Source organism: Borostomias antarcticus (assembly GCF_949987555.1).
Source record: "Borostomias antarcticus genome assembly, chromosome: 6".
NCBI lineage: Eukaryota > Metazoa > Chordata > Actinopteri > Stomiiformes > Stomiidae > Borostomias > Borostomias antarcticus.
In genome coordinates this window covers 22,485,712-22,512,792 of record NC_140239.1, presented here as the reverse complement: position 1 = coordinate 22,512,792, position 27,081 = coordinate 22,485,712, and the positions used below count along the sequence as shown (strand labels likewise).

The window sequence follows — 27,081 nt, the reverse complement described above, 5'->3', positions numbered from 1 at the left end:
AATCATAAACACATTTGGTTATGAAAGGGGATGACATTGGCAAAGAAGTCACACCCACAAAGCATGGTAAACGAGATCAATCAATCAATCAATCAATCAAAGCTTTATTTGTATAGCGCATTTCATACCCAGAGGCAACACAATGCGCTTTACAGAGAACAGATATGGGACTTAAATGTTCGGAACCTGACCTTGAGGTATTTACATGCATTTTCACATTAACTACAACCTAAGACTCTGTATAAAACCAGGCCAGGTCCAGCCTGGCTTATGTGCGTGGCTGACTTGTTTCTGTTCAGGACTGGTAGGACAGAAGCTAATCACAGCAAGCTAGCTGCCACTGAAATAGCTGTGAATTGAAATGACATGAAATAATATCTGATAAATTAAGAAAGGTCTTGTCGCCTGGACACATCAGTTCCAATGCTAATCCAGCACAATAAGAGCGGAATAGCCAGTTAGCTCATGAGCTCACAACTAGCAGCAGTTTCCATAACATTAATGGTAGCGGTCAGTGGCTAAAGCAGTTACACTGATGATTCCTGTAACGTTAGCCATTTTGTTGCAATTGGTTCAACTTGTTTCTGTACAAAGGTAAGGGATAAACCCAGATAACTCAAGGCTAGCGGACCTATAGCGGGTCCCCAATGGACGAGTTGGCAGACCTCCGGTGGAATATAACACAGGGCTAGCAGCCCTACAGCGAGTCCCCAATGGACGAGCTGGCGGACCTCCGGCCGAATCTGCTGGCGGGTTCCTGGCCATTTGCACATTGAATGGCAAGCGGACCTCTGGCGCATTATCGTCAGGGACAGCGGTCCGCTAGTAATCTGAAATGCTCCCGCAATTGCTCCACCACCATTCCACCGGTAGTTTATTGTCTATATCCTAGGCCCATTGGCCCTAGGCTTATGGATTTCTATTGCTAAATTAACTTACTCTGAATATTTTTTGGGTAACCCTTCCTTTCACAGTCCCCCAATTACTAAACATTTACCTGGTAAATACATGCAAAATATAGCCTTATATATATTGGGTAATTACTGAGACACCTATACTGTAGGTATAATTTCAAAACAGGAGTATTTCAAATGTTCAATTACTGCACATAAATTCAATAAATGACATGGCACCACTAGGTAAACACATTTTTACATAACTTCTATAACATCCAGTGACAAACACAAATGACAAATCACAATGCTCATATTTATTAAAATGCTTGGAATTATATTAATTATAACTGGATCCACTCAGGAATCTGGGGGTGGGACCGAGAACAGGAGGAGCAGAAAACAAAACACAGAGTTGCATACACAGAGAAACATAACAGTAAGCACAAGTCTAGTATAGCAATAGGACTTGTAATTGGTCACTTAATTGTTCACCCAGTTTCTGCAATCAGTTTGACACAGTTAATTCATCTGCAAAACAGACTGTATATTTCCTTTAAAATAAAATAAAACATTTTGTTCCCATGGGATCTCTCCCATCCGTCTGAAAAAAGGGGGCAGAGAGGAGAGGAAGAAAGGTTGTGGCCAAAGTTAGGAATCAAACAGGTTCGTCTTCAACCAACAGGTTTAGCCTCAACCAGGGATCGAACCCTGATCTCCCACATGGGAGTCAGACACTTAATCCACTATACTACTGAGGAACTTGAAAGGAAGAGATGTCATAGTGTTTTTGTTCCTATGGCATCTCTCCCGTACTTCCAAAAAAGGGGAAAGGAGAGTGAAAGGAGGTAGGGAGAGATGGAAAGGCCGAAAGTAAACGTAGGAATAAACCCACAGGCTAGCAGAGGGTGTGGGTATGGTTTCCCAAAATCATCCCCACCGGGGCCTTGAACCCCGATCTCCCGGGTGGGAGTCCGATGCTTTCACCGCGATTCTACTTGTGCAGCAGAGATCGGCGGGTTGATTTTGGTGTTCTTCTTTATTTTGGTGTGCTGGGACTACTGCCTCTTGTGGTGCCAACAGAGAAATGCAGGTCAACATCCAACGGAGACAACCAGACAAACGCCATCTATGGTGCGCTGGCTTACAGCCATGCACAAAAATGCCAGGAAAAAGTCAAACAGATGGTGAATGTGCATGTGCGTGTGTGGCTCACCTCCCATACATCACGCCTTTGGCTAAATGGAGGGCCCGGAAAGCAATCCATCCATTATCCATCATAATCAAAATAGGTTTCCATTCCATTAATATCTTTTCATGACTGTAGTGTACAGGATAAATGAGAGGACGGGTCCATTGTGAAACTGCAACAAAGTCCTGAGATTTGACTGCAATATGGAAAATAATGGCAACACATGAAGAGGGAAACAGTATTTGTGTGTGTGTGTGTGTGTGTGTGTGTGTGTGTGTGTGTGTGTGTGTGTGTGTGTGTGTGTGTGTGTGTGTGTGTGTGTGTGTGCGAGCGCGCGCGCGCGTGCGGGCTACACTAATGTGTTGGGGCTGAGCCCTTGTTTACAATCACACACTCTAGGTCAGCAGCCCGGTCCCATGAGAGTGCCAGTCTGTCTCTGGAGGACCATTAAACCCAAAGCAGCAGTCTGGGTCTAAATATAGATCAGTGCAGTCTGCACCTAGAATAGCCTGACCCAACCCAGCACAGGCTGGCTTGTCCCGCTCAACTGACAGCCAGCCATGTGGTGTGTCAACACACTCCTCACACTCCAAGCCCTGTCCATCCACACACATGGACAGACAGCCTAGCCTAAGACTGGTGTGTTATGGGAGGGCAGTAAAAGCTCTTTCTTTAGCTGGAAGGCAATAACTTTCCAAAATGAACAGCTCAGAGGATGGCAAGCGGCTGCCCAAATGAGAAACTTGGTTGTAAGCAAAAACATTTGTGGGACATAGTATGTTGGGATGTTAAGACTCTCTACATGGAGGACATACCTGCTGTTGAGGATACTGCATTCCGCCCATTCCCATCTGACCCCTGCCAGCCATTCCCATTGGATAACGGTGAGGAGAGGGAGCCCCGTACGCCTGGCTGGAGTACGGTCCGCCCTGTTGCTGGGAATAAGGATTGTTGCTCATGCCATAGAGTTGAGAACGCTTCATCGCCATGGCGTCCATGGGTGGCACCTAGGAGATAGAGAAGGGTTGTTGCACGCATGCCAGCAGTCATAGATATTTTAATCATGTCCCTACGGTCATTAGATTTTCTGTGTGGCTTGTAAACCTTGACGCTAGGCTACAATGCAGATTGCATTTGTTTTGTTGATTGGTGTCTCTGTGCAAATTCGTTATCACTGTAAATTAAGGAAACCTCAGTGCTTCACGAGTATAAATGAAGGTTTGAAATGAACAAACTATGCTGATGATTATTGTAAAGAAAACACACACAAAAACAAGGGAAAGTATGAAAAAGAATAAGAATGTAATTGAATATCGACTATTAACACTCAAGTTCAGTTGTTCCCAAAAGGGATAGTCACCTTGTTCATCACCAGTCAAAAGCCAAAATGTCTGGCTTGACAAAGCCTGCTACGGGTCCTGGGGTTGGAATAAATATCGAGGCTAATGTGCCATCAAGTGCTCAGAGAGTCAGGTTATCCTCAAGTGGCTTGGCTGTGCCAAAAAAGAGTGAGAGCAATTCAAGCTAATCTTCTCATGTCACTGCCAAGTTCAGCCCAATTGAAGCAGCACTTAGAGAAAATGTGAGCAATCGAGAAAGCCTGGGAGGCCACTTTAAACGAGCAGTCTAAGTGTCAGAAGTCATGCCTGGGTACCCTGCAATATGAACACACACACAGTCACACACACACACACTATGACATTTAAGAGTAGGTGAGGGTGACTTTAGAGGAAGATTGAGCCACATGATGCTACTCAGGAAAAAATGTTATGATAGAGAATTGTTAGATTAAAATGCATGACACGGTAAAATGTCCTCACTCTTTCACATATTCTAATCAATCCTGCTCTGGAGAAAATAGTGTGAGATGACACCCTAACTGAGAACAAAACAGTGATAAAACAGTCAAATGATTTACTCTGGGTGTGCGCTAGAACACCATAGCCTTTTAAAACTACTACTGTACATGGTCCACATATACCAAAGCTTCAGGTAGGCTAAAAGCAGATTTTCATGTAATTTTACAGCTTCTAGCCTAAATGGTTTTAATCCTCTATCCAGTTCAAAACAGAAACACCACAAAATCCAGAACAGAATAGAGTACAGGCATATAGCTTCAGAGAAAAGAAATGTGGATATTTTTGGTGGGAATTTTAGAGAGCCTAAATGGGTCACGCTTGCTCTCTAGAAAGGAGCCCTGCCAGACAATTCACATTCAATTCCTACATGCCAAACACTATCTGCTGCAATCTAACCAAACTGGAGTTCTGTGGAAGAGTGGAGTTGTGAACCGTTGTTGTGCAAAGTATAACGTCAGAAATAAAAAACATATTTCTCCAGCACTCTGTACTCCAAGTCCCTGTTCTCTAGGATGGCGTGTGAGTAAGCTGATAGAAAAACAGGACACGTCCTCATGTTTAATAACCCTAATTTAAGATACCTCAGTGATAATAATTGACTTCCAAATTAGACATTATCTGACCAGACTGAAAAGAGACAGAACTAGATTAGAAACAGTGAATTAAGACCTATAGTCACACAGAGCTGCCTGAAAATATATGTAGGGTTAGACGTAAATGGATGCGGCCATTAGGCCTATCTGCTAAGGTATTTCACTGATTGTAGAAAAAGCCACATGGCTAATCTGCATGTTAAGGTCAGGGTTGCTGCAGCACTATGGGCTCCCTGCCAGAAAAGTGGGATCATCACACTGGATAAAAAGTCAAGCCATGTGTGAGAGATATTATTACAGACTGTAAATAGAACACATGGAATCATTGGGTTTATTTTAGACCAGGGATACAGTAGGTCAATGAATGTTATGTGAATGGAACAGAACATCGTAATAGATCAACGATGAAATGACGAGTTTATTGCGGTCAAAAAAGAGCAACTTTAGCCAGAAATCTGTCAAGTTTAGCACAACTCCTGACGTGGTGGTGTCCTTGCCCCACAAGCTCAATCGAGGCCTTGTTGTAGCTAGCTTGCTAACTTGCCCTAGCTAGCTAGCTGGCTAGCCAGTAGAATTTTTTTTAATTATATTGTTTTACTGTAACTAACGTGTTTAGCTACAGAGATACTTTGCACAAACTAGACGGCCACACTGCCCTGCAATGTAAAGTAGCACTAGATGGATACCTCTGTCAAGATTAATGTTTAACTCCTTAACAGATGTTAGAAGAAAAACAATCTGAGCTACTAAACTTGGTACGCGTATGGTTAGCTACCTGCAATTTCAATACCATCTGAAATGTTTTATCGTGCTAGCATTTTAGCGCGCCACTGGCTAGTGCTGATGCACTCGTTTTGAAAGATCCAGACTTTTGTCCATCACATGCCCGGGACAAACTGGACGGAGCTGCCAGCTCACTTCGCATTTTCGTGCCAGATGCATCATTTTAGTACAATATCAAGAGCGTGACGGTGTTATTCACTAAGTTAGATGTTACTAAAAAATATTTATGATCAGTGTTCGACTCATATAACACGTGCTTCTAAACTGCGTCACTGGTTTTTAGCTCTTGTCAACATATTTTCATACTTTTCACCGAAGAATGTCAAGACTGTCACTTCAAAATGAAGCACCGGGTTCAAACCGAGCGACCGCCCTTGAGCCCGTTGGACCGGCGGGGCTCAAGGGCGCAGTAAACGAATTCCTTCTAAGCTACGCTAGTTAGCTAGCAAGGTTGTGTGCCAATACACGGCAAGTCACCTTGGCTTGGACATGAATTACAAAAACGTTCTGCCTGTAAAAGTGATTTACTGTAGCCTACGTGGCCGATCGATTACGAAACATAATTGTAGCAAGTGACCTTGGTGTCGCTAAACCAATGCCGAGGAAGAAAATAGACATGTTCATATTGAAATCGTAAAAACAGACATGCTAGCTATCTAGCTCGCAATGCTGGTACTAGCCTTCCCAGCTAACGAGTTAGTCATTAGCTATAGCTAGCTAGCTAGCTAGCTAGCTAACTTTGCTATCCAACTACCTCAACATTGATCTGATTTGTAATCTAGTTCGAACAGATTGAACAGAGACCAATTGAGAATGCATGTAATACCTGTGATCTGCCGCTTCCTTGTCCGTTGTTTCCAGGACTCATTGTAGGGTGATTTCTTTGTTGTCCACCCCAGCCATGAGTAGTTGAACCATATTGAGAGCCCGTGTCTTTAGCCAGCCCCATGCTTGATTGTTGTTGTGCAGAGGGATTACTGTAATCTTGATAGCCACTGCCATAGCCTCGCATCATCGGACTCGGAGATGTCAGTAGCTGGTTTAGAGTCGGGGTAGCCCCTGAGGGATGCTGCTGACTTTGACCTGGAAATCTCTGAAATCCTCCAACATTGCCGCCCGGAGAAGAAGCAGCAGCCATGGTAGCTTTGCTATGATTAGCAGCAGCAGCAGTGTTGCTGCCTGGGCCCATCATGTTATTCCCTTGTCGAGAGGGGCTCATCATACCATATCCACTATTACCGTAGCCAGGTCGATAGTTCGGGTAGTGGTTGTACGGGCTGTTATGGTAACCTTCGTGGGAGTTCTGAACTTGATCCATAGTGTTCTGTACCGAATGCATTATCCCAGTCCCCGGGCTTTGTTGTCCGCCATGTTGATCAAAGCAAGGCCCTCCTCCTCCATTCCCATAATAATTATTAAACTCTGCAACTGAGCTGTTCCCACTTTGAGACGTGTCGTTGAGGTTGTTATTCGTTGGTCCCGAACTGGCATGATCGTACCTGCTGTCCATCCGGTCCTCCGTTTTGCACTGTTGGTTCTCCTCCTCACTTTTATTCATCAACTGCTGATGGCGTTCGACTTCATTCCCTAAAATATTCTCTTTTCCGCCATGTGGACGATTGCCACTCTCTCCCTGTGTTAACTGTTGGTTGTTAATGTTGTTATGAATTTGGCGTTGATGCTGGATGAATTGATTGAATGGCTGCGACTGTTGCTGTGGAGGTGTGGGGTGAGATGGAGGAGGAGGATCTCCGCCGCTAACATTTTTCACTTTATGATTACCAGGCATTCCCGTCTCTATGCTTGAAGTCATGCTAGAAATTGAAGTCGAAAAAGACGCCGATTTTTCTCCACCTTTTAACTCACGTGGATTCGAATGTCTGTTCCCAGGCGAAGCTCGAGCTAAACCGGTCGGGTTGTGTTCGCGGGGATGCGTTCCATGGCGCTCTACATGCATAGTGCGGACGCAGGTCCCATCTCCCACCCCGGGTTTAGCTCCACCAACTCCACCAGACTTCCCATCTTTAAAATCTTGACTATCGCTGCCGGCTAAATCCGACCTTTTCTTACCATTTGAGTTCGGGGCTGATGCCACTTGTGCGGCCATGATCAAATACACATCTCCTCGACAGGAATCCCGTCAAGCTACAGCAAGCTGCTCCTTTAGTGATGATCAAAAGAGAAGAAAAGCAAAACACAAAAAGCAACCAGCCGTTGGCTAAGATAAGGCTCGCCAGTTGGTTTCAATGGAGCGCAGCATCAGCACCACTACATCGCAAGACCAGTTCGGGGGGGGGGGGGAAGTTTAGGTAGGCTACAGGGCGGATACACTGAGATTAAACTTTTTCCCCTGGCATTCCTTTCCGTCCCTCTTGGCGAAGGCAGTGAGCTTTGGCGTGGTTGGTTGGTGGTTTGCTTGTCGGGGAGGGGACGCCTTCTTGCATTTGAACGTGAATGTTTTGAAACATAAAACGTTACCAAACAACGCAATTTTATCATCGTAGGTTTATCATCTGTTAGATGAAAAGCCATTTTGTCAAGAAGAATCAAATTCTGCATTAGAAAAGTTGTCCACAGACAATAATTGTCGACTATAAAATGTAGGTTTGAATATGGCACATAATCAATAGCATGTTCTATTCTTCTCCATGTATGCTGTTCAGGGTGATTATATAGCCATTCACCAACAACACAAAATATTGCCGTTGACTATAATTTTTACTTCTGGGTTAAAACGATGATTGGGTGCATGTCTAGTGTTCCATGTCTGATGCATTGTGGGCCCCTTATACCACTGGGAAAAAGGAGCCTGTATTAAACCAACATCAGTGCGAGTGAATATACATGAGAACATTATGTTAGTCTATGTGTGGATGAGGGACTGACTCACTTGAGGGACCCAGTGGCCTGTTAAAGGGGAATCGACTGGGACCTCCCCTAGCAACAGCAGCCCAAGTCAAGCAGGGAAAGTGGGTCAGACTGAAAACCCACAAAAGCAGCACAGCAGAGCTCCACAGCATCACATTAAACAACAGGATGTTTAAACAGAAAAGGCTGCTATGATGTAAATGTAACACAAGGAGAACTGATCGATTGAAAAGTTGTAAGACACTGACCAACAGACTTTCAATTTCAGGGTTGGTTGATTTAAAACATTAAAAAAAAAGATTTCTTTACAGACATGGGCTATGCTGTTATGGTGAGAGAATATCTAGTGGATTGTCCCCTGCAGTTATGCCTATGATAGCTGTGGGGTCTATATAAATTAAATATTGCAAAGTTAAAATCCAATGGGAATTATGGCTCGGTTTGAAGCATGGTGCATCTCTTCAGGTTTTGCTGCTTGGGCTTGTGGTTCACATAGCATGTAGTAGACAATATTCAGTGCACTTCACTGTAGTTTCCAAGTCTAATAGGCTAGTGGCTGTAATCTAGCAGTGAACAACTGGTACTATTTTAACGTGTGGAGCAAAACTCTTTGGTGTTTTAATTCAAGAACCATGAACTGAAGGAACGTGACACTGAATCTGGGATTATATTAGTTCAGCACTAATAATTGTATGACGAAATATAAGTCACCACTGCATAGTGCTGTCTACTGCAAGGATCATCACTTAACTTCACCCTCAATCACATTGACCTTCGACCACAGCGACTTCTCAAGCAGGGCCCATCTATCATCCCACTTAAAATATCTATGTGACCGCTGTAGGTGATGGCTGGCTTTTAATGAACAAATTCACTGAAATGTGCCTTAGGTTGGAGCTGGCAGGGACCCAGACAGAAGTCTCTGTAACAGGAGTGACACTGATTGCGTTTCTCCTAATTAAACCTCCCCTGACCTTGACAGAGGTAAATCATTAGTTTCCCATTGTAATCATCAGAGGATGCAATTATACTCCATCGGCCCTCCATTTGCATTTAGAAGGATCCCCCATAATGATAATAATGATGCCCATAATGATAATAATATCATTGTTATATTCAAACATAGTGAGAGTAATTAGAAATTAATGTATTTTCTTAATTTGGTTTTGGCACTATAGGTGTTGAAACACAACAGAGAAAAAAGATAATCAGGAAATTACGTGCATCATTAGTAATTCATTACTTTGTAATAACTTGTCCTTTCTTACTGGCAGCTGCTGTACTGAGCTAACAAGGGGTTGAGTAGCAATCACAGTTACACACTAGATGACATCATTCATGGCAGAATAATCCCCATTCTATCGAATTAAAATGTCCAAGATGACCATGTCCATATAAATGTGACCTTGAAGCAAGAAAAACTTCTCAGCGTTTCTTTTTCTACTAACTGAATAGAGAAAGCAGGAATGAAACAGACCTAACATTAGTATGGCAAAAACATAAAATGTGCTGCAAAAATGTAATCTGGGGTGGATCACTGCAGAAATTCAATTTTTACATGAGGCATACTGATTGTCTATGCAACACATGAGCTATAGTATGCTTTGTAGAAGTACAAAGGGGCCTTAAGTGGAGGAAATGCTCACAGCATAATGAAAAAGGTGCAGTGACTGGGAAGCACACATAGGCCTACATTCCCACCAGCACCTGTGTCCATTTCCATGATCGTCGCACTAACCTCTTACTGTCTTGCATGTGCCAGCCAGTCCCAACGAGACTATTTCAATCCATTAAGTATCACTATTAATCATTAAACTACTAGTGGTGGGTCGTGACCTGGTTCAAGTAGTTCTAGCATGGACTCGCCTTGCCTGTCTAGGATGAATGATTTATAATATGACAGGTTAACTCTGCGCTGTAATGCCAGATGTCTTGATACTGTATACAGATGTGTACCCATGTGTAATGATTGTTTGTGGATATTTGACAAGGGAAAACAACCTCTCGACATTCCCCTGCCCTGCCAAGCATGAACCACATGTTGGGGTAGGACTTCAGCACAGATGACATCTCCCTACAAACTATGAGAGAGTGACACTGACTGAAAGAACGGTCCCTGTTGTAGTGTGGACATTCACCTTTACCTCAGGAGCAGCTGCAGCTCTGTCTGCTAGATGATAGAGGCATTGTCTGTACATCGGTATGTATTTTTGTCTGTACATCGGTATGTATTTTTGTCTGTACATCGGTATGTATTTTTGTATATCTGCATTATGATGTGATTTGGTGGGGGAAAGCCTCATCTGCTGGTGAATATTATGTTTGCATTTGCCTGTGAACACAACATCCATTTTAAGTATATAAATTTGCATCATGGCACAGGCCATTCCAAAAACATGCGTACTGACAGTAATTAATTGAGGGCTGACAAGAAATATATTATATTTTGCACTGTTTATTAGGAAAAACTATTTGATTCAAAATAAACAATACAAAATACCAACACATGTACTTTCAGTTTGGCTCCTCCTATCAGGGTTCCCACTCTAAGTGAAATGTCGAATTCCCTGATTTTTCCCTGATTTAAAAATCTGAATTTCCATGACCTATATTGAACAGAAAAGCAGGCTGCCTTTGTGCTAAGCAGACAAGACTTGGGTGGAAGATGATGCTGTTCGCTGTGAAGGGCTCCCTCTGCCACAGGCTAGGCTATTTGATAGATTAATACTGTAGTAGCCTAGTTTTACAAACTTTACATTTAGCACTTCTGTCAACAGCCCAAGTCATCCTTTTGTAGCCAAAACTCTTGAAATATAAATTTTCCTGGTATGTTTGCCTTAGTTAGCAGCTACGGGAGACAGCATATTGTAATGAACATTTGTAGGAACAAACTCAATTGATTTGTAATATTTTATCAAGCTCTGTTTCCTAACGTATCTACTGCACCCCATCTCGTGTCACAGCTCAGTGATCATACACTTTCAGGGTCAAGCAAGAGTAAAGGAGGGGTTAAAACAAAACAAATGGCCTATTTACCTCCAAAGAAGGCCCCGTCTGACAGAATCTTGCTGAATGGAGGGATCTCCATAAGCACAGTGCCCCTGTCTATGAAGAATATGTAGTCTTCCAAGCAATCCCTGCAGATGATCAGATCCCCCCTTTGATACATACAGTACAACGAGTATATACAGATCAGAAACATGGGGTCTGTGTCATCAAACACATTTGATACCAGTCTTATGGAAAATACGACATGAAACATAGTGTCAGTAGCATTGTCAGTCATTAATGCAAAATACAATGCAATGCAAATACAATCTGCATTCATATTTCTAGGCCAACCATTTATGGAGACTTACCATCCTGAGAGGCTCCGAGAGCTCCATTAGGATGGCTCTTTCATCAAACCACTTCCCTCCACGATTCTCCAGGTGATCAAAGATCTTGTTGGGCAGACTGGCAGGCCGATGATGGTGGTGTCTCGTGTACTCCATTAGATCATTGTGCTACTTGGGTAACATTTGTGAAAGGTAGATTCCCATCATTACAAAACCTCAACTTTCAGGACAATACTGAAAATTTAGTCTATAGCATCCTCTACTGGACTATGTGGGAATCAAGTTGTTTGATAATATCCAGACCAACCATTACATTTCTTCTATACTCTCTGGCTGGAGTTGGAACTGCTTGTGAGTGCAGTTATTTTGGCAAGAACTAGGGCATATACGACTGTTCGAACTATGATGCTCACAATAATTTTAGGTGGTTTTTGAACATCAGGCCAGGGACTACGGGTGAAAATTGGCCTTCTTGGTTAATCCCGACCCATTTACAATTTTATTATTGTTCATTAATGTGCACTGTCCCTGTTAAAACTAAACCAATAAAGAAAGAAAGAATAACCACCCAGATTTCTGAAGTTCCTGCAATAGCACGAAGAGCAGACATTATTTTAGAATGGGGAATACAGGGATCGAAACATGGCTTTTGCATACTGCCTTGAGATTGGCTTGCGTTGTGAGGAAAATTATATTGTAGGCTATACTTTCAGAAAGACCTAACTCATAAAGTTGTCAGCCAGTATAGAATGCACTGACTGTATTTACCACCAGGCCATCCAGGCTCACCCAATTATTTTCTGGAAAGTCCATAAGGGTGGCCACCAGGAACTGGAAGCATGCACTCCAGTGACATATCAGGAGAAGGATGAAAATCATGTGGATCAACTTGAGCACTGCTACTGTAGCATTGTACACCATCAACCATTGTGACTATAAAATGAAACTGAAAATGGATATAATAAAGAAGTATTAATAAAATAAAAGGAATTGTTGTATGAGGTTAAGATGACTGTATAAAATCTAAATAATAGCCCAATAACCCCAACCTCTTAACAGTTGTGCAAATATCAAAGTAGCCTTGAGAACCTGAGCAGATGCAGCAAGTTAAACACCCGTGTAATTTTGATCAGATGCATGATTCAAACACCAGCAGTGTGGTGTAGTGTAGGTATTGAATACATGCTGTGGCCTGAAACCATTATACTTCCATGGCTGAAACGGACAACCTTAATGAACACTGCCTGTAGTCACATTCCTCTGCCAGTGGGTGGCACTGAGACCATGTGAGATGAGCCGGAACAAAATAGTCTTCAGAATCTCATAGCATATTAAATCTGCAAGGTAAAAAAAAGAAAAAAAGGTAAATGATTGTCAATCACAATGAATAAAATACAGTAAGTTTTGATAAGGTATTCAGTGAACATTGTACTGAACAACACAATAAAAACATAATTGGAGAACACAAAAACAATTACACTACTCCACTAATCCAGGCAGTAATCCACTGGCGCCACAGCCAAAAATTCTGGAATGAATGAACCACATTTCAGGGAGCGATTTCTTATTTTGTGCAGGTCCAATATGGCATCCATTAGACAAGAAGAAGATAAGCAATTGTTCTCACAGTTTACGCCACAGTTTTCTGTTCTGGCCCTTCAGTAGGCCCTATACCAGACATTAACTGGACTGATGAACACAGGCCCAGGAACTCACCTTGGTGTCCTCACAGGTGGAGCCTATGTAAAAATTCAGATTAGATCAGATTAGTAGCCTATCAGATATCAGATAGGCTACACATAAAGCAGATGTTGGGCTGATGGCGTAGCCCATGCATCTCGGGCAGCTCCCTCCACCTAGAACTCCTTGTCGACAGCATTGCTCCCTAATAGCCTATTTGATAGCTAGTCTACTCTAGGCTATTAGTTCTGATAGACAACATCAACGTCTGGTCTTTGTACAAGGGTTTGACATTCACTCGACGACAGAGGAACGGGCTGCAGGTTCGTATTTTGCGGAATCTTCACTTTTAAGAACATCTAACATTGATACGGATGAGTCCGGGGTTGTTCGTATTATAGTCTGTGCAGTTTTAGGAAAATATAGTGGGACATTTCTCTGTATCGCTCATTTGAAAGCTAGGCCTAACAAAGCGTGAATGGCTGTTAACTTCTCTCAATTTTTAAAGCATTAAAAAATTAACAACCAAACGAGATGCTAGTAGCTGACTCAACTAGCTAAAAACAGGATTCATCAGGTTTCACACCTGGCCTTCACCTTTTCCTGTCAGTTATCCACAAGTAGCTAGCTAGCACATTTTCATTGAAACATCTGGCCTGGCCAGTTACCGCCCTCGCACTGCAGAGGCAACCAGCAAATGTTTGACTGTATTCTTCTGGGAATTCGGCCAAAATAAACAATATTATGATGCTGCTACAGTAGGCTAACTAGTTAGAAATAAACATTTACATTTACAAAGCAAAACAATTCCTCAGGCACGTTCAGGGGGGCATAACAACGGGGGCAGTAAGGAGGCTAAACAACAGGCTACTCTGGGAAACACCAACACCAATTTTCAGATGGAAATGCGTCCTCTGTCTGGAAAGCCCTCAGACAGATCACAAACTACAAACCGAGATCCCCCAGGCCACAGTGACGCCTAGCCAACAACCTGAACGAATTACTGCAGGTTTGAAAAACACTGGTACCCCCGCCTCCCACACTCATCAGCTGTATCAACCCAAATTTGTGGACTTCAGCTCTTTCACCTCCATCCTCCTTCCCACTCTGGAGGGCGTGCTCTCCCAGATGCCTGACCCCACCTGCAGGTGGATCACAGACTTCCTGTCTGATAGAAAGCAGCAAGTGAAACTGGGCAAGCATGTCTCTGACTCCAGGACCACCAGCACAGGCTCCCCCAAGGCTGTTCTTTCCCCTCTACTTTTCTCCCTGTACACGAACAGCTGCACCTCCAGCCACCCGACACCACCCTCATCAGTCTCTACGGGCGACGAGTCCACCTACAGGTGCGAGATTGACCAAGCAGCTGCTGTCCTGGTGCGGCCAAAACAATCTGGAGGTCAACGCTCTCAAGACAGTGGAGATGATTGTAGATTTAAGAAAGAATCCACCCCCCCCCCTCCCTGCCACCAGACTCATCAACATGGCTTGTGTCCTCCCACGACGCCTCCACCCCCCACACTGACTCTATACACCCTGCACCACTTACACCTGACCTCTGATTGTTCCACATACCTCAATGGCACACACATTGCACACACTGTACATATACATAATCATCCACCGCTCATCCACCAGACTACACTCTGCACACACACTGTACATACACTCACCACACTCCATTCCTATATATAGTACGTCAAATGCATTAGTGCCTCCTCCCCTTTCTTACAGTATATCGTAATTCGTACATTGCCATTTATATTGTTTGCACAGTTTTTTTGTGTGTGGCTGTAAGCCTGCGCACCTAGGATAGAGTTTGTCCGGTTATCCCTCCCTCCCTCCCTCCGTTGAATGTTGACCTGCATTTCTCTGTTGGCACCACAAGAGGCAGTAGTCCCAGCACACCAAAATAAAGAAGGACACCAAAATTAACACTACGATCTCCACTGCACAAGTAGAGTAGCGGTGAAAGCAATGGTCTCCCACAGGAGATCGGGGTTCAAGGCCCCAGTGGTGATGATTTTATGGGACTATAACCCAAACCTCCACATGTTCATCCTTTCACCCCGACCTTTACCCCTTGCCTTATAGGTCAGATCCTGTCCCAACCCCAACCCTTATTCTAACCCCAACTCACACTCCTTCCCTTATAGGTCAGATCATATCCCAACCCTTATTCTAACCCCAACCCACACTAGGGACTGGAAGAAGGACACCAAAATCAACCCACCAATCTCCAGTGCACAAGTAGAGAAGCGGTGAAAGCATTGGACTCCCACCCGGGAGATTGGGGTTCAAGGCCACAGTGGGATGACTTTATGGGACTATACCCCACACGTTCATTCCTTCACTCCAACCTTTTTATCCCTTACCTTAATTTCACAAGTAGAGTAGTGGTCAGAGCATTGGACTCCCACGCGGGACGTTCTCAGAAATCGCCGTCTATGCTGAGCGAAACTCCTCTAGTCTATGTGTAGCTAAAGAAATGCTGTTGTTTAAGTTTTGGAACTGATGTGTCCAGGCGACAAGACCTAAGCGAGCCACGCACTGTCGTGTCTTTGCACTGTCCTGTCCTGCACAGATCTTGAGTCTTGAATATTTTGGATATTATATGTACTAGTGTTGTAGTACTCGGTCTTGAGACCACTTTTTGAAGGTCTCGTAATCAACCGCATTTTTACTCGCTCTTGTCTCAGTCTCGGACACAGAGGACTCAGGGTTTTATTTCAAGACCGGTCAAGACCACAACTGTGGGAATGCCTGTGCATTGTCTCATTTATTTGTTAGCATCATTACTGTGATTAGATGTAAAATTCCCCGCTTCAAATGCAATCAATAACCTGTCACTAATTTCAAAAAATGTAACGGTTGTGTCATCAACCCGCCTACTACACTCAGTCAAATAAAGTGACTGACCGAGACAGGTGGTGTTGTCTGCTACTAAGGATATCGGCAAATTCATCCATCATACAATTTGGCTACGTAAATCACAATGATTTTTTTGTGCAAATCTTCACTAAGAAAAAAACACAGCAGTGTGTAAATATGTTGGTGCTACACTTACAGAGACTGCTGTGACCACGTCCAACTTTAATAGTCATTCAGAAAGGAAGCATAGCGAAAGGTAAGCTCGCACGCTATCAAAGCTAGCTAATGTTACGTTACGCTACGTTAGGTAAGATGCTTTTCTATAATGCCCTCCTGTATCATTAGGTCTTCTCAATTGCATCGCACCATACAGTAAATCAAAGCACAATTTCCAAAAACAAGATGTCAGCACCAGGGCTTCCAACTGCCTTGGTCTTGATCTTGACTCGGTCTCAACACCTAAAAGTCCTGGTCTTGTGTTGGTCTCGATATACTCTAGTTTTGGTCTTGACTTGGTTTCGGGTTAGGTGGTCTTGACTACAACACTAATATGTACTTCTTTTTACAGATGACTACCTTTGAACCAACTCAACTGGAGAAGAACATGGGGGGAAGCCAAGCTACTGCAGCACAACACAGGTTCAGTGACAGTAAGCCAAGCAGGCCACACATTGCCAAAACCCGTGCAAAACCAGGCCAGCCTGACTTTTAGGCTGATAGTCTACATCAGTGTTTCCCAAACCTTCATTCTGGACAAACACTATTTTTGGCTGATGGGCAGAGCCCAACAGCCCCCATTTTCACTGCATAGTACCAACACAGTACCTAAATATAACTGGTCGTCATGACGTCATATAGAGGGGTTTCTGAATATAGAGGGCTCTGGTCTGGTCTTGGTCTGATCTGGTCTGGGTCTGGTCTGATCTGGTTCTTGTTCTGGACTGGGTCTGGTTCTTGGTCTGGGTCTGGCAGGGCTCGAGCTTAAGGATGTCCCATTGTCCCAGGGCTGATAAAAATAGGATCGAGCAGGATGTAAAATAATCTTTGGATGAATTTGGAACGAGAGTTGATTTTTATTTATGTAGGGGATATCCAGGGCGAAAGTACAGGAGGGGCGGTTGTACCACTGACCCATTTTCGTATAACACAGAAGTCAGAATCACAAAATTTAAATGCTATATGTAGTCTAAGAACATCCTTGGCCACAGGAAAAATCAACGCGATCAGTCGTATATTGGTGAAGATATCCATCGATATTGATTTTACGTTCAGTAAGTAAAAAAATCACAACCAGAATTGGTTTTGTGTGGATGTATTTACAAATTCAAACCATTAGAAAGTTTGGTAGGTGCAAGACACCCCTGTCCGACACAAAAAAGTGTCGACAGTGACGTAATTTCTGTCGACACTTTCAAAAGTGTCATATGGTGAAGTATAAATTGTCCTTAAAGGATACCGGTCTAAATATGATGTGATCCACTAAAATTACTCACCCAAAGTTTATCACATTACCGCAATCCATTTTCATAAGTAAAGCTCACGCTAAAAGATATTTGCATTTTCACATTTTACTTACATTTCAAAAGTTGAACGTGATGGCTTCAAAACATATTTTTAAATTGTTCCCTTGTTGTGCTGACAAACTCATCCCGGTTAGTTTCAAATAATTCTCAGTAGTTATTATTTTTGTTTTAACCCTCTTTGCACAGCCTATGCCAATGGTCTGTGTTCTTCCTGTTTACATGGCAGCCGTTGCTAGAGCGCTGGGTAGAGAATCTAGCGTAGGTGGATTAGAGAATATAGCGCAGAAGTTCAATGAATTTGAACGAAAATAATATAACATGAAAACTACAGAAAATTATTTGAAACTAACTGGGACGAGTTTGTCAGTGCAACGAGGGGACAATTTAAAAATATTTTTTAAAGACATCATGTTCAACTTTTGAAATGTAAGTAAAACACAAAAACCAAAGTTTTTGAACGGTGAAAGCCTTTTCATTTGAATGAAATGATTCCATGTGATACTGAATGGGTGGCATGTTTTTCCCAGAGTCTTTTCACGTTGATGTTGGATCTACTTGGATCTACTTGGCATTAAAACTCTGCTATTTCTTTTGCTTTGAGCCTGTAATTAAAATGAACTCATCCTGTGATTTCCATCCATGGTGCCAGGCTTGATACCAGATTCATTCTAATCTTCACATTTTAAGGCCAAACTGACACTGGGGAAATGTACAGAAAATAAGCTAAACATGATTGGGTGGGAAATTACATGTTCACAAAACCCAACCCAACAATGAACCTCCTCACCACCTTCTAACTAGCGTTGTTGCATTTTTGATTAATTAGAGACTGTCCCATCCAGTGGGTTGATCCACAGCAGAAAGGAAGTGTGTGTGTGTGTGTGGGGGGTGCTCAGCTGTCGCATTGAGCTGATTTGACGCCTGGTTTAATCCAGACAATAAAGAGCACTCAGCATGAAGGGGAGATTTTTTTCTGCCAGTTGTTCAGATATGGTTGATGTCCATGTATTATGGGTAAGGAGAAATTAAATGTTCTGTTTGTGGTAAGCCTTTTAAGTTACGTTTTCTAAAGACTAGAACTCTATAGTCCCCCTGAAAATACATATTTCTTTGTTTGATTCTGTCAAAAACAACAAAACAAATGAGTTTGCTTTTGCTCAGTACAGGCTTTTGCTTTAATAACACAGACAGTACATATTGCCGCCACATGTAGGAGAACAATAGCTTTTGTGCTAGCGTGTACACTCTTGATTTTGCCCATATTCATGGTGATAAGAGAATTACAGACCAGAATATTGCAGTTATGTTATGTAACAGTTAAGCCCAGCCCATCCATCTCCATTGTAGGAAGCCTTTTGGTCTTTTCATCCTGTATTTAACCATTTGGCTGCTCAACAGAGCTCTCTATCAGATGAACACACAACACAACATCCAGAAAGGTTCTTGATGAACATTACTTGAATGACTTGTGTATTGATTCATGTGTAAACATGATTTTAAGAACCTGAAATCCACACACGATATAGCAGTCATCAAGGTTCTGCCCTGAATCATGATGAAACATTGTCAAATGAATCAGTAATGTCAACCTCCAAAGTGCATATTGTACACTATAGCAAATGTGGCGAAATCACAAGCAATCCTAATCAAGCATCGCTTTCAATTTTGCATCTTATTATATGTATTACAGACATCATAGGTAAGAGAGCACAGTGAGATTTTTCTTTGAAACTAAGACTTAATGTGTTCTAGCTTAAATGTAAGGACATTCACAAACATAGTCCGGTTATTTCACTTTTTCCCAGAGGAGCGTCTGCTAAATTATTGTAATGAGCCCTTGAAGTTATTTTTCTTTTCATACAGGTGAGACAAAGATAGAGCACATGTGCTGACACGTCAGGCAAGTGTGAGAGGGACATTTAGAAAAAATAAGCTGTAAAAAGCTGGATTCTCTGGAGATTGTTCCGTTTACCAAAAAGAGCAGCAAAACAAACTAGAGCTACTCATGCCTGATATCAATGTCCTTCTTTTAACACCTCACGTGTTATGATTTTAGATTCAGTCCTCGTCATTGTAATGATAGAGCTAAAATCACACCGTTAAGTTGCAGTAGGGGGGTGTTTGTGGGTTCCAAGTCCTCTGGGGGAGGGTACCGTAGTTGGAAGGTTTAGCCTGAAGCTTCTATTACCTACCATCAACAGGAGAGAACAGCAGTGTGACAGCCCACCGCTGGCTATTGAACAGTCCCCACAACTGTGCCCCCTGCAGCAATGACGTTCAGACACATGCCATAAAGATGATTGGGTACAAGACCCTTATACCCTCACAGCTAGAGAAAAGGAAAGGGGGAGGACAAGCGTGCATGTGTGTGTGTGCGTGCGTGTGTGTATGTGTGTGCGTGCGTGCGCAGCAAATGAGTAGTGTGCATCCAGCCGTGACAAGAGATAATGGGAAAGCAAAGAGCATCATTATCTCAGGCAGTCTGCGCCCTCCCCTCACAACTTACAGGAAAAGATGGACTGGATGCTTAGACCTGGGGTACAATATGTAGTGGTTCTGGTAATTTTGGTGATTTGGATCTGAGTCTTATTTAGTGCTGCTCTACAAACACTTTTGATCAATATCTTGTTGAACACGCTTTAGGCACAGGCTTTGATAGCTATGTTTTAGTAAGGGGCATTCCACTGCATTATTAACAAAGCTACTGTACAGATAGCATGCATGTACTGTATAGACTGAATATTAATCAGTCCATTCGTTTCAGAAATATGATTGAGGATGTGTGTTTTTTTTCATCTCACAAGGCAAATGGGTTCTAAAAGACACACGCTTGCAAACAATGGCTTTTTCACATTTTCCTTTTCAGACAGATCAGCATCTCTTGATGCGGTTCAGATGAAGTTCAGATATCATTAGCAGCAAACGATCAACACTTTTTCTTCCTTAAACCTTTGGTATGGAGCCTTTTCAGTCACATTTTAAAGGAGCCTTTCATAGGATTTACTGTACGCGTGCTGCGCCTGACCGCTGCAATGTTGGTGACACCCCTTCCCACCTACCCTTCTCATCACCACTCTTCTGCTCGCCCATGGCAGGAGTTACTGTAGCGCATCTGCGTGAGGAGTCTGAATCCGCAAGCTTTCTTTTCCAACACTTTGAGAAACCTTTACTGCTTGCGCTCGCAGCCGACCAAGGGAACAGATGAGAGTGGGAGATAAGGCCGCGAAAGTCATTACCCTCCTCCTTCTCCTCCCTTGTTTATTTCTCCCCCACTCTCTCCCTCTCACAAGAGCAGCCAGAACGCCTCAGCCGATAAGTCCACAGCATTCCCTCTCCCCATAATGATAGACAAAGGTTCATTAAACATAGTCCTGCAGGCTGTATCCAGCCCTGAGGTCTTTCGGAGGGACTTTTGAAGGGGAGTAGTACTGCTGCTCCTGGTCCTGGTGGGGTTTCTCTTGTGAAGGCTTCTCCTGCTGCACGTCGTCCGATTGGAGTTTATCCTGGGCTGGTTTTTCCCTGTTTAGCAGCTCGCGGCTTGGAGGCTCCAGAAGCGTCTGCGGTTCGCGCCGTAGCTGGTCGCGCTGTAGCTGGTCGCGCAGTAGCTGCTCACGGTGTAGCTGGTCGCGGTGTAGTTGCTCCTGGCGCAGCTGCTGCTGCAGCAGTTTATCAGGGTCCACGGAGGAAGTACAGTCCAGCGGCCCGTCTCTCTTCCCGGGGCACGACAGACAGAAGATCACCCCCCCGGCCAGGAGGAACCCGGCAGAGACGAAGGTCACGTACACCGCCCCCCCGGGCTCGTACTTGCTCCTCTCCGGCACGTTCGAGTCCATGAAGCTGGTGATGACCTCGTTAGTGAACCAGGAAGCAGGAACCAGGCAGAGGACGGAGGCCAGGACGAAGCACCCTCCGGCGGCGATGGCCGTGTGTCCCTTCGCACGATGGCTGCCCCCCCAGCGGGTGCATTTGAGCCCCAGGGCAGCGAGGCAGAGGCCCAGGGAAGCCATCATGCAGGACAGGACCATGGTGGTCCTGGCGGTCTGCAGGTAGGCGGGCAGCGACAGCACGGAGTACTTGAGCGTGCAGCTGAACACGCCGGTGCTGTACCAGGTGCAGTCCATCCACAGCCCCTGCATCTGGTAGATGGCCGTCATGATGTTGGAGCCCACGTCAGCGCTCACCTTCCAGTTGGGCAGCAGGGTGGCCACCGTGGCGCCGAGGACGCCCAGCAGCGCCAGGGCAAAGGCAAGGATCTGCATGGCAGAGGACGCCATCGTCGAGTCCCCCCCTCTGCGGACCGGGCGCTCCCTGCACCCGGCGCCCTCACCGTGCGGTGGCCCGAGCTCGCTCCGCCTCTCCCTATCTCGCCGGCGCAGGTCCTGACAGCAGATAATTCCTCAGCGCAGGCTCCAGTGGTCTGCGATAAAAGCGAAATGAGAATTGAACTGAGCAAGCAAGCGTGACGATCAGACAGATGAGGCACGGGGCCGATGAGGAGAGGACACTGCGCTTTCCTCGTTTTTTCTCTTTTTTTTAGGGGGAAAGCATGTGTGAGCGTGAGCAGTCTGTTCGCCCACATTTTGACTCTGCATACCAGTTTGTGGTGTTCATTGAAAGACTCAATTATGTGCGTTTAAAGCCGCAGTGTCCTTCCTCTGAAAGTGGGTTACTTTTTTTCAGGAGCTTTTTTACCCCCTTTAGCTGTCAAGGCAAAATCTGTGACTGCAAGAAAGTGATTCTCATTCAAACATATAAGAGGTACGGTATATGAATGAGTCATTCATTGAGTTATTTTTTCATCTCCTATAATCTTAACTATGTATTTCTTCTATGGTGATGTCTGTAATGACTTTCCCCCACCATTGAGAACATTGGTGAATTTTCAAAATGATTAAATTTTTACTGAATTAAAAAATAATCCTTACCCTTTTTATGTCTTGGAGAGTGTGCCATTGTACGTCAGTTGACTTCAAGGATATCTGGGGACAGAGGAGGGGGGGAAAAGAGACACAAAACCCAAAAATAGGGTGAACCGCTTCCCAGCATGTAATAGCCGCTCTTCCTAACGTCGCCTTGGCAACAGTACATACAATTCCATCCTTTTCGATGTCCCATAAAAGATGCACCACACATCCTTGTTGCCTGCGAGCTAGCGCTAAGGAGGACGGAGCAGTGGGCTGAGAGAAATACTGCAAAACTGAGCCTTGTGGTGGTGTAGTGGTCAAAAGAACTGGACAAGTAACCCGAAGGTCATTGGTTCAGTCAGTAGCCGCAATGGGGTATTCGCTCATCACATGAATGGGCAGAGAATGTGATTAAAGGCTGCAGTAGGCTCATAATCTTCATCACTGGGTATCTGGGAGTCTGAAAGGAGCCTGTAACAATATTGGCATAATTCAATTGGTACTATATGTAGATTTTTTTCTATTTGCTATTATATTTTAACAATAGAAACCAAACCTTTCTCTTTTTCATTCTCAGTTGATGAGAAGGTGTCGCCCTTCATGTGACCGCATGAAATACAGCCCACTGCAACACCCTGATAAGGCTGTGAACAGCCTTATCAACCCCCCTTCCTTTGTTGAGAACGAACACTGCAGTCACAACCTATCTTTAGTGTAATTCTCTGTCTATATATCCACTATGCGACACCATAAAGCAGCGTATTGTGGCAGAGTCAGACCTGCATGAAAAGGAACACTTGCCAGAAGGCTGAACGTAAAAACATCAATTATTTTGCTCTCCCATCCTCCAGGTTGTTATCAGACTTTACCAGCCTGCCTTCCGCCTGACCGAGCTCCCTTCCCCCTTGGCTTGTATCCTGTGGGAAAACATTAGATTAATTTGAAAAGGAGAAAAATGTTACTCAGAATGGAACATAATTTGACCTCACCCAGTCTGCTAACTCATAAAAGCTATCCTCCAACAGCCCAGTGATGGCAGGCCCCCTCCCAGGGCCCACCTAGCCCCCCTCCCGAGGAACCATGGAGGGGAAATGCCACCGTGATCATTAACACAGCAGTAGTCCTTATTAGGAGACTCATCCTGCCTCTAATTATGCCCCATTCCTAAAGGCACGTGGCTCCCCTGTACTCCACTCTCCCTGTGAACAGCAGCATCGGCAGCAAGGATTTAGGATAGGACCAACTTTGGGCCGAAACCCCTCAGACACTTTTGGCTTCATTGCGTTGAACGCTTATTGTTTACATTTTAATCATTTAGCAGACGCTTTTATCCAAAGCGTCTTACAGTACATCTGTATGGATTAAGTGAACCGACTGTACTTCCCAGTCCTCATCAGTACAACCTGGGGTCTGTGTCCCCAATTCTGGGGATTGTGCTGTAGGAAGTGAATTAATAATGCAGTTACCCTACTGAGAGGGAGAGAGAGACGGTAGCAGCACACGTTTGGGCTGTGATGTAAGAGGACATGGCAGGCTATTATAAGCGTGCTCCACCATGGATTTGTAGTTTCCCCTTCAGGGCAACAAAGTTGGGCTTGATACACGGCCTGTCTGGTTCTCTGACGGAAAAACCGTCACTGCAACATATTAAAAGTATACATCACTCTGATTTATGTTTGTAGTTTTTGATACATGATACTGTATTTCAGCCAGAAAATACTGGAAAATATGCTTGTTGCTTTACTACACCACTCGAAATGATGTTACTGGGAAGAGTCCATTGGAAATACAGAGGCACAGATTCCAGTGCATTTCTTTCCTTGGATGCATGATGGAATTCTTTCTCATTAAGTTGACATGAGTTTACTGAGTGCACAGCGAGGTTCATGCACTTTCCCTAGTGCGTCACATCGAATGGAGTCACATTGAAATAAAGCTGACCATACCCTCTTTGGGATGATACTGTAAAATTAGCCTATGTGATGTTTATGATTGAGTTATTAACATCTGAATAATTATTTGGAAGGATCTTTAACTAGGGAGTGAGCAAGCAGAAGACCCAGGCTGCACCGCCCCATTTTCATTCAAGCCTTTATCTATTCTTGGAAAGACATTTTGGACGATCAGATCCAAAGTGGGCATGCGGCGTTGAAATGTGTGCTGACCACATTTAAGTAACCATAGTAACTCACTCACTCCTGCCTGAGTGCGTCACACAGCTGTTCCATGTAAACAAACCGATAATCAGTCGGTTTGACTTAGATCAGATTCAAAAAGGTGCACATGAAAGCAACCGAAGATGTTTGAAGGACTAATGTACATACAGTAATAGGACTATTCCAACTGTTTTGATTTATTGGACTTGCAAAAGAGTGCAGGATCAGGTGGAAAAAGAAGAAATAGCTACTGTATTATCCTGCATTGATGACGTGTTTTCTTGTTAGGTCTTTGTCGGGGATGCATCAGAATGCTTTAGCGTTTAGACTACTAAAGATATGTGGTCAAATGTGCTACTACCCCAGACCACCTCGACAAGTGGTTTGAATAAATGTTTCACAATGTGTTTTGGTGGACGTTTATTAGCACTGTCCACTTGTGATCTGATTGTCTAAAAACATTTTAAACCCATTCTAAACAGGGTATTCATCATGGAATTACAGTAGCCTACATGAGTGTGTGTGTGTGTGTGATCCATGTTTAGCCCTTGGCAGTGCAGAGAGAGCGTGGGAAGAGGAGTGAGATGGGAACCAAGGCAACTCTCTAAAGAGCGGTCTTATTCTAGCTCTGTGGCCGTCATCTAGCAAGAGCAGCCTCTGGTGCAGTGCTGTTCTCACCGGCATGTCATAGGCTTCTCCAGGTTCATTTCCACTCTCCCGTAACCCCCAGAGACTGTAGGGCTTGAGTTGAGATGATGTGAGTTGATGTAGCAATGCCCGTCCCAATATTGAACCTAGCCTACTAAACACCTACGACCACCCAATGTTGATCAGGTTTGACTATCAACTCAACCGAAAACAAAATCTCAGAGGAAACTATTATAGAAACTTTGTAGGCTAATGGTTTTTTAAAGGGTGTACTCAGGTTGTCTTTTATCTTAATGTGTCTTGTAAATGTCAACTGGCAAGAGTGGTTCAAAAGTTTTCGCAGGCCTGTTTTCACTGCCTGTTGTTTAAATAATGAAATAAAAATAAACGTTTAAATTGGTCAGATGGCCAAAGAATTTTTATAGGGATGTAATGAAAACGCTGATACGGTAAAAGCAGGCAATTTAGATGCATGATTAGTCTGGAATTCATTACAGGTTTGTGCTCTGCTTGTATGCTCTCTCTTTTAAGGGCTTGTTCATACTAGCTCATAAAATATGTGCAGGCCTCGTTCAGCCAATCTATTTTTAAAGCTTAAGAAATATAAGCAGCGTACTGGAGAGAGACCAAACAAAGTCCTACAGACAAGAAAGGGAAGAGGAATGAAAACCCCATGTAAAGGAGCTCGATCCCATTTCAGAAGTCAGAACACCGGGTGAAATTACATTTCTGAGTGGAGAGATGTTCTTGTTCAGCTGAAATCCCTCTATGCGAGCATCCAGCACAGCCTGGAGGCATCAAACCTCCCTACATCACCAAATGGCCAGGAATATAAATTGTCGATTTGCACCCACAGTCAGAGGCAGTGCTGAATATTGCCTGTCAGGGGTTGACTTGACGGTCTGTTTTTCCATGTGAGGCACAACCATCAAATTGATCAAAGTTGGACTGTTTAAACACAGAAATCCTCTATGATCGAGTTCAGATGGTTAGATAGCAATCAACTTAAAAATCACCAAGTTCACTCATATTCTCTGTCATCGCAGTCAGAGTTGCAATGGAACGACATGGGGGAACCTGGAATCCATATTCCGTTCCCTGATTGGTTACGCATTTACACTGCTAAGGATAGGAACTTTAAATAAACAACCTCTCAACAAAGTTCTTAGATGGAAACCTGTTACGTAACATACCCAAGTTGCTAACAGATGTGGTAATGTGGTAACACAAACTGTCACTTCACAGTGGTCTATTTAAAAATGAAAATCAACCTAATCTCAAGGAACACGTTTGAATCACATAGAGGGAGATAAAAAATTAGACACGATAAACACTTACCAGTACTCCATCCGGCGTTCATCCGATCGGCAGAACCTAGAATAGAGTGTGTCCCTTGTGCATAAGAGAGTATCTGGTTGTGTTTATGCTCACACGTGCGTGTTTGTGTATATGTCAGGTCAGCGAGTGCTAGTTCAGGCTTTCACAAAGCGTGCTCACCCCAGGTAGAGTGGGGGACCCCAGGGCTTGAATGTCAGTTGAATGCAGCCGGAGAGAGTCCAGCACAGCACATTCCAGCAGCTCCACACAGTCAGCGGGTTCCACTCCCACAGAACCCGGCCAGCAACAGCCCGGCTCCCAGCCTGTGGGGATTTAAATTCCGCTCAGAGGTATCCCAGACTAGGGTAAAAGAACATTTTCTCTTAGATCCCAGGGGTCGTGTCTACAGTCCTCCACCCTGGGTGTCTCTGCTGTACCATAGGTGCCAGAGGGCCT

General features: G+C 43.9%; 2 protein-coding genes across 2 annotated transcripts in view; both read right to left on the bottom strand.

The window, feature by feature from the left end:
* Positions 1–7,427, bottom strand: part of arid1b (AT-rich interactive domain 1B) — a gene marked incomplete at both ends in the record, with an annotated part of 63,689 nt that extends 56,262 nt beyond the window's left edge. Inside the window, 2 exons of the mRNA XM_084439710.1 lie at positions 2,901–3,092; positions 6,147–7,427. Coding sequence (XP_084295836.1) covers positions 2,901–3,092; positions 6,147–7,427 — 1,473 coding nt within the window. The remainder of the gene's footprint in view (positions 1–2,900; positions 3,093–6,146) is intronic.
* Positions 7,428–20,959: 13,532 nt separating this feature from the next.
* cldn20 (claudin 20) lies at positions 20,960–21,874 on the bottom strand (the record flags this gene model as incomplete). The annotated part of the gene is made up of 1 exon (XM_084439979.1): positions 20,960–21,874. The coding sequence occupies one exon, from the start codon at positions 21,872–21,874 to the stop codon at positions 20,960–20,962; it is 915 nt and encodes a 304-aa protein (XP_084296105.1).
* Between the last annotated feature and the right edge of the window lie 5,207 nt (positions 21,875–27,081).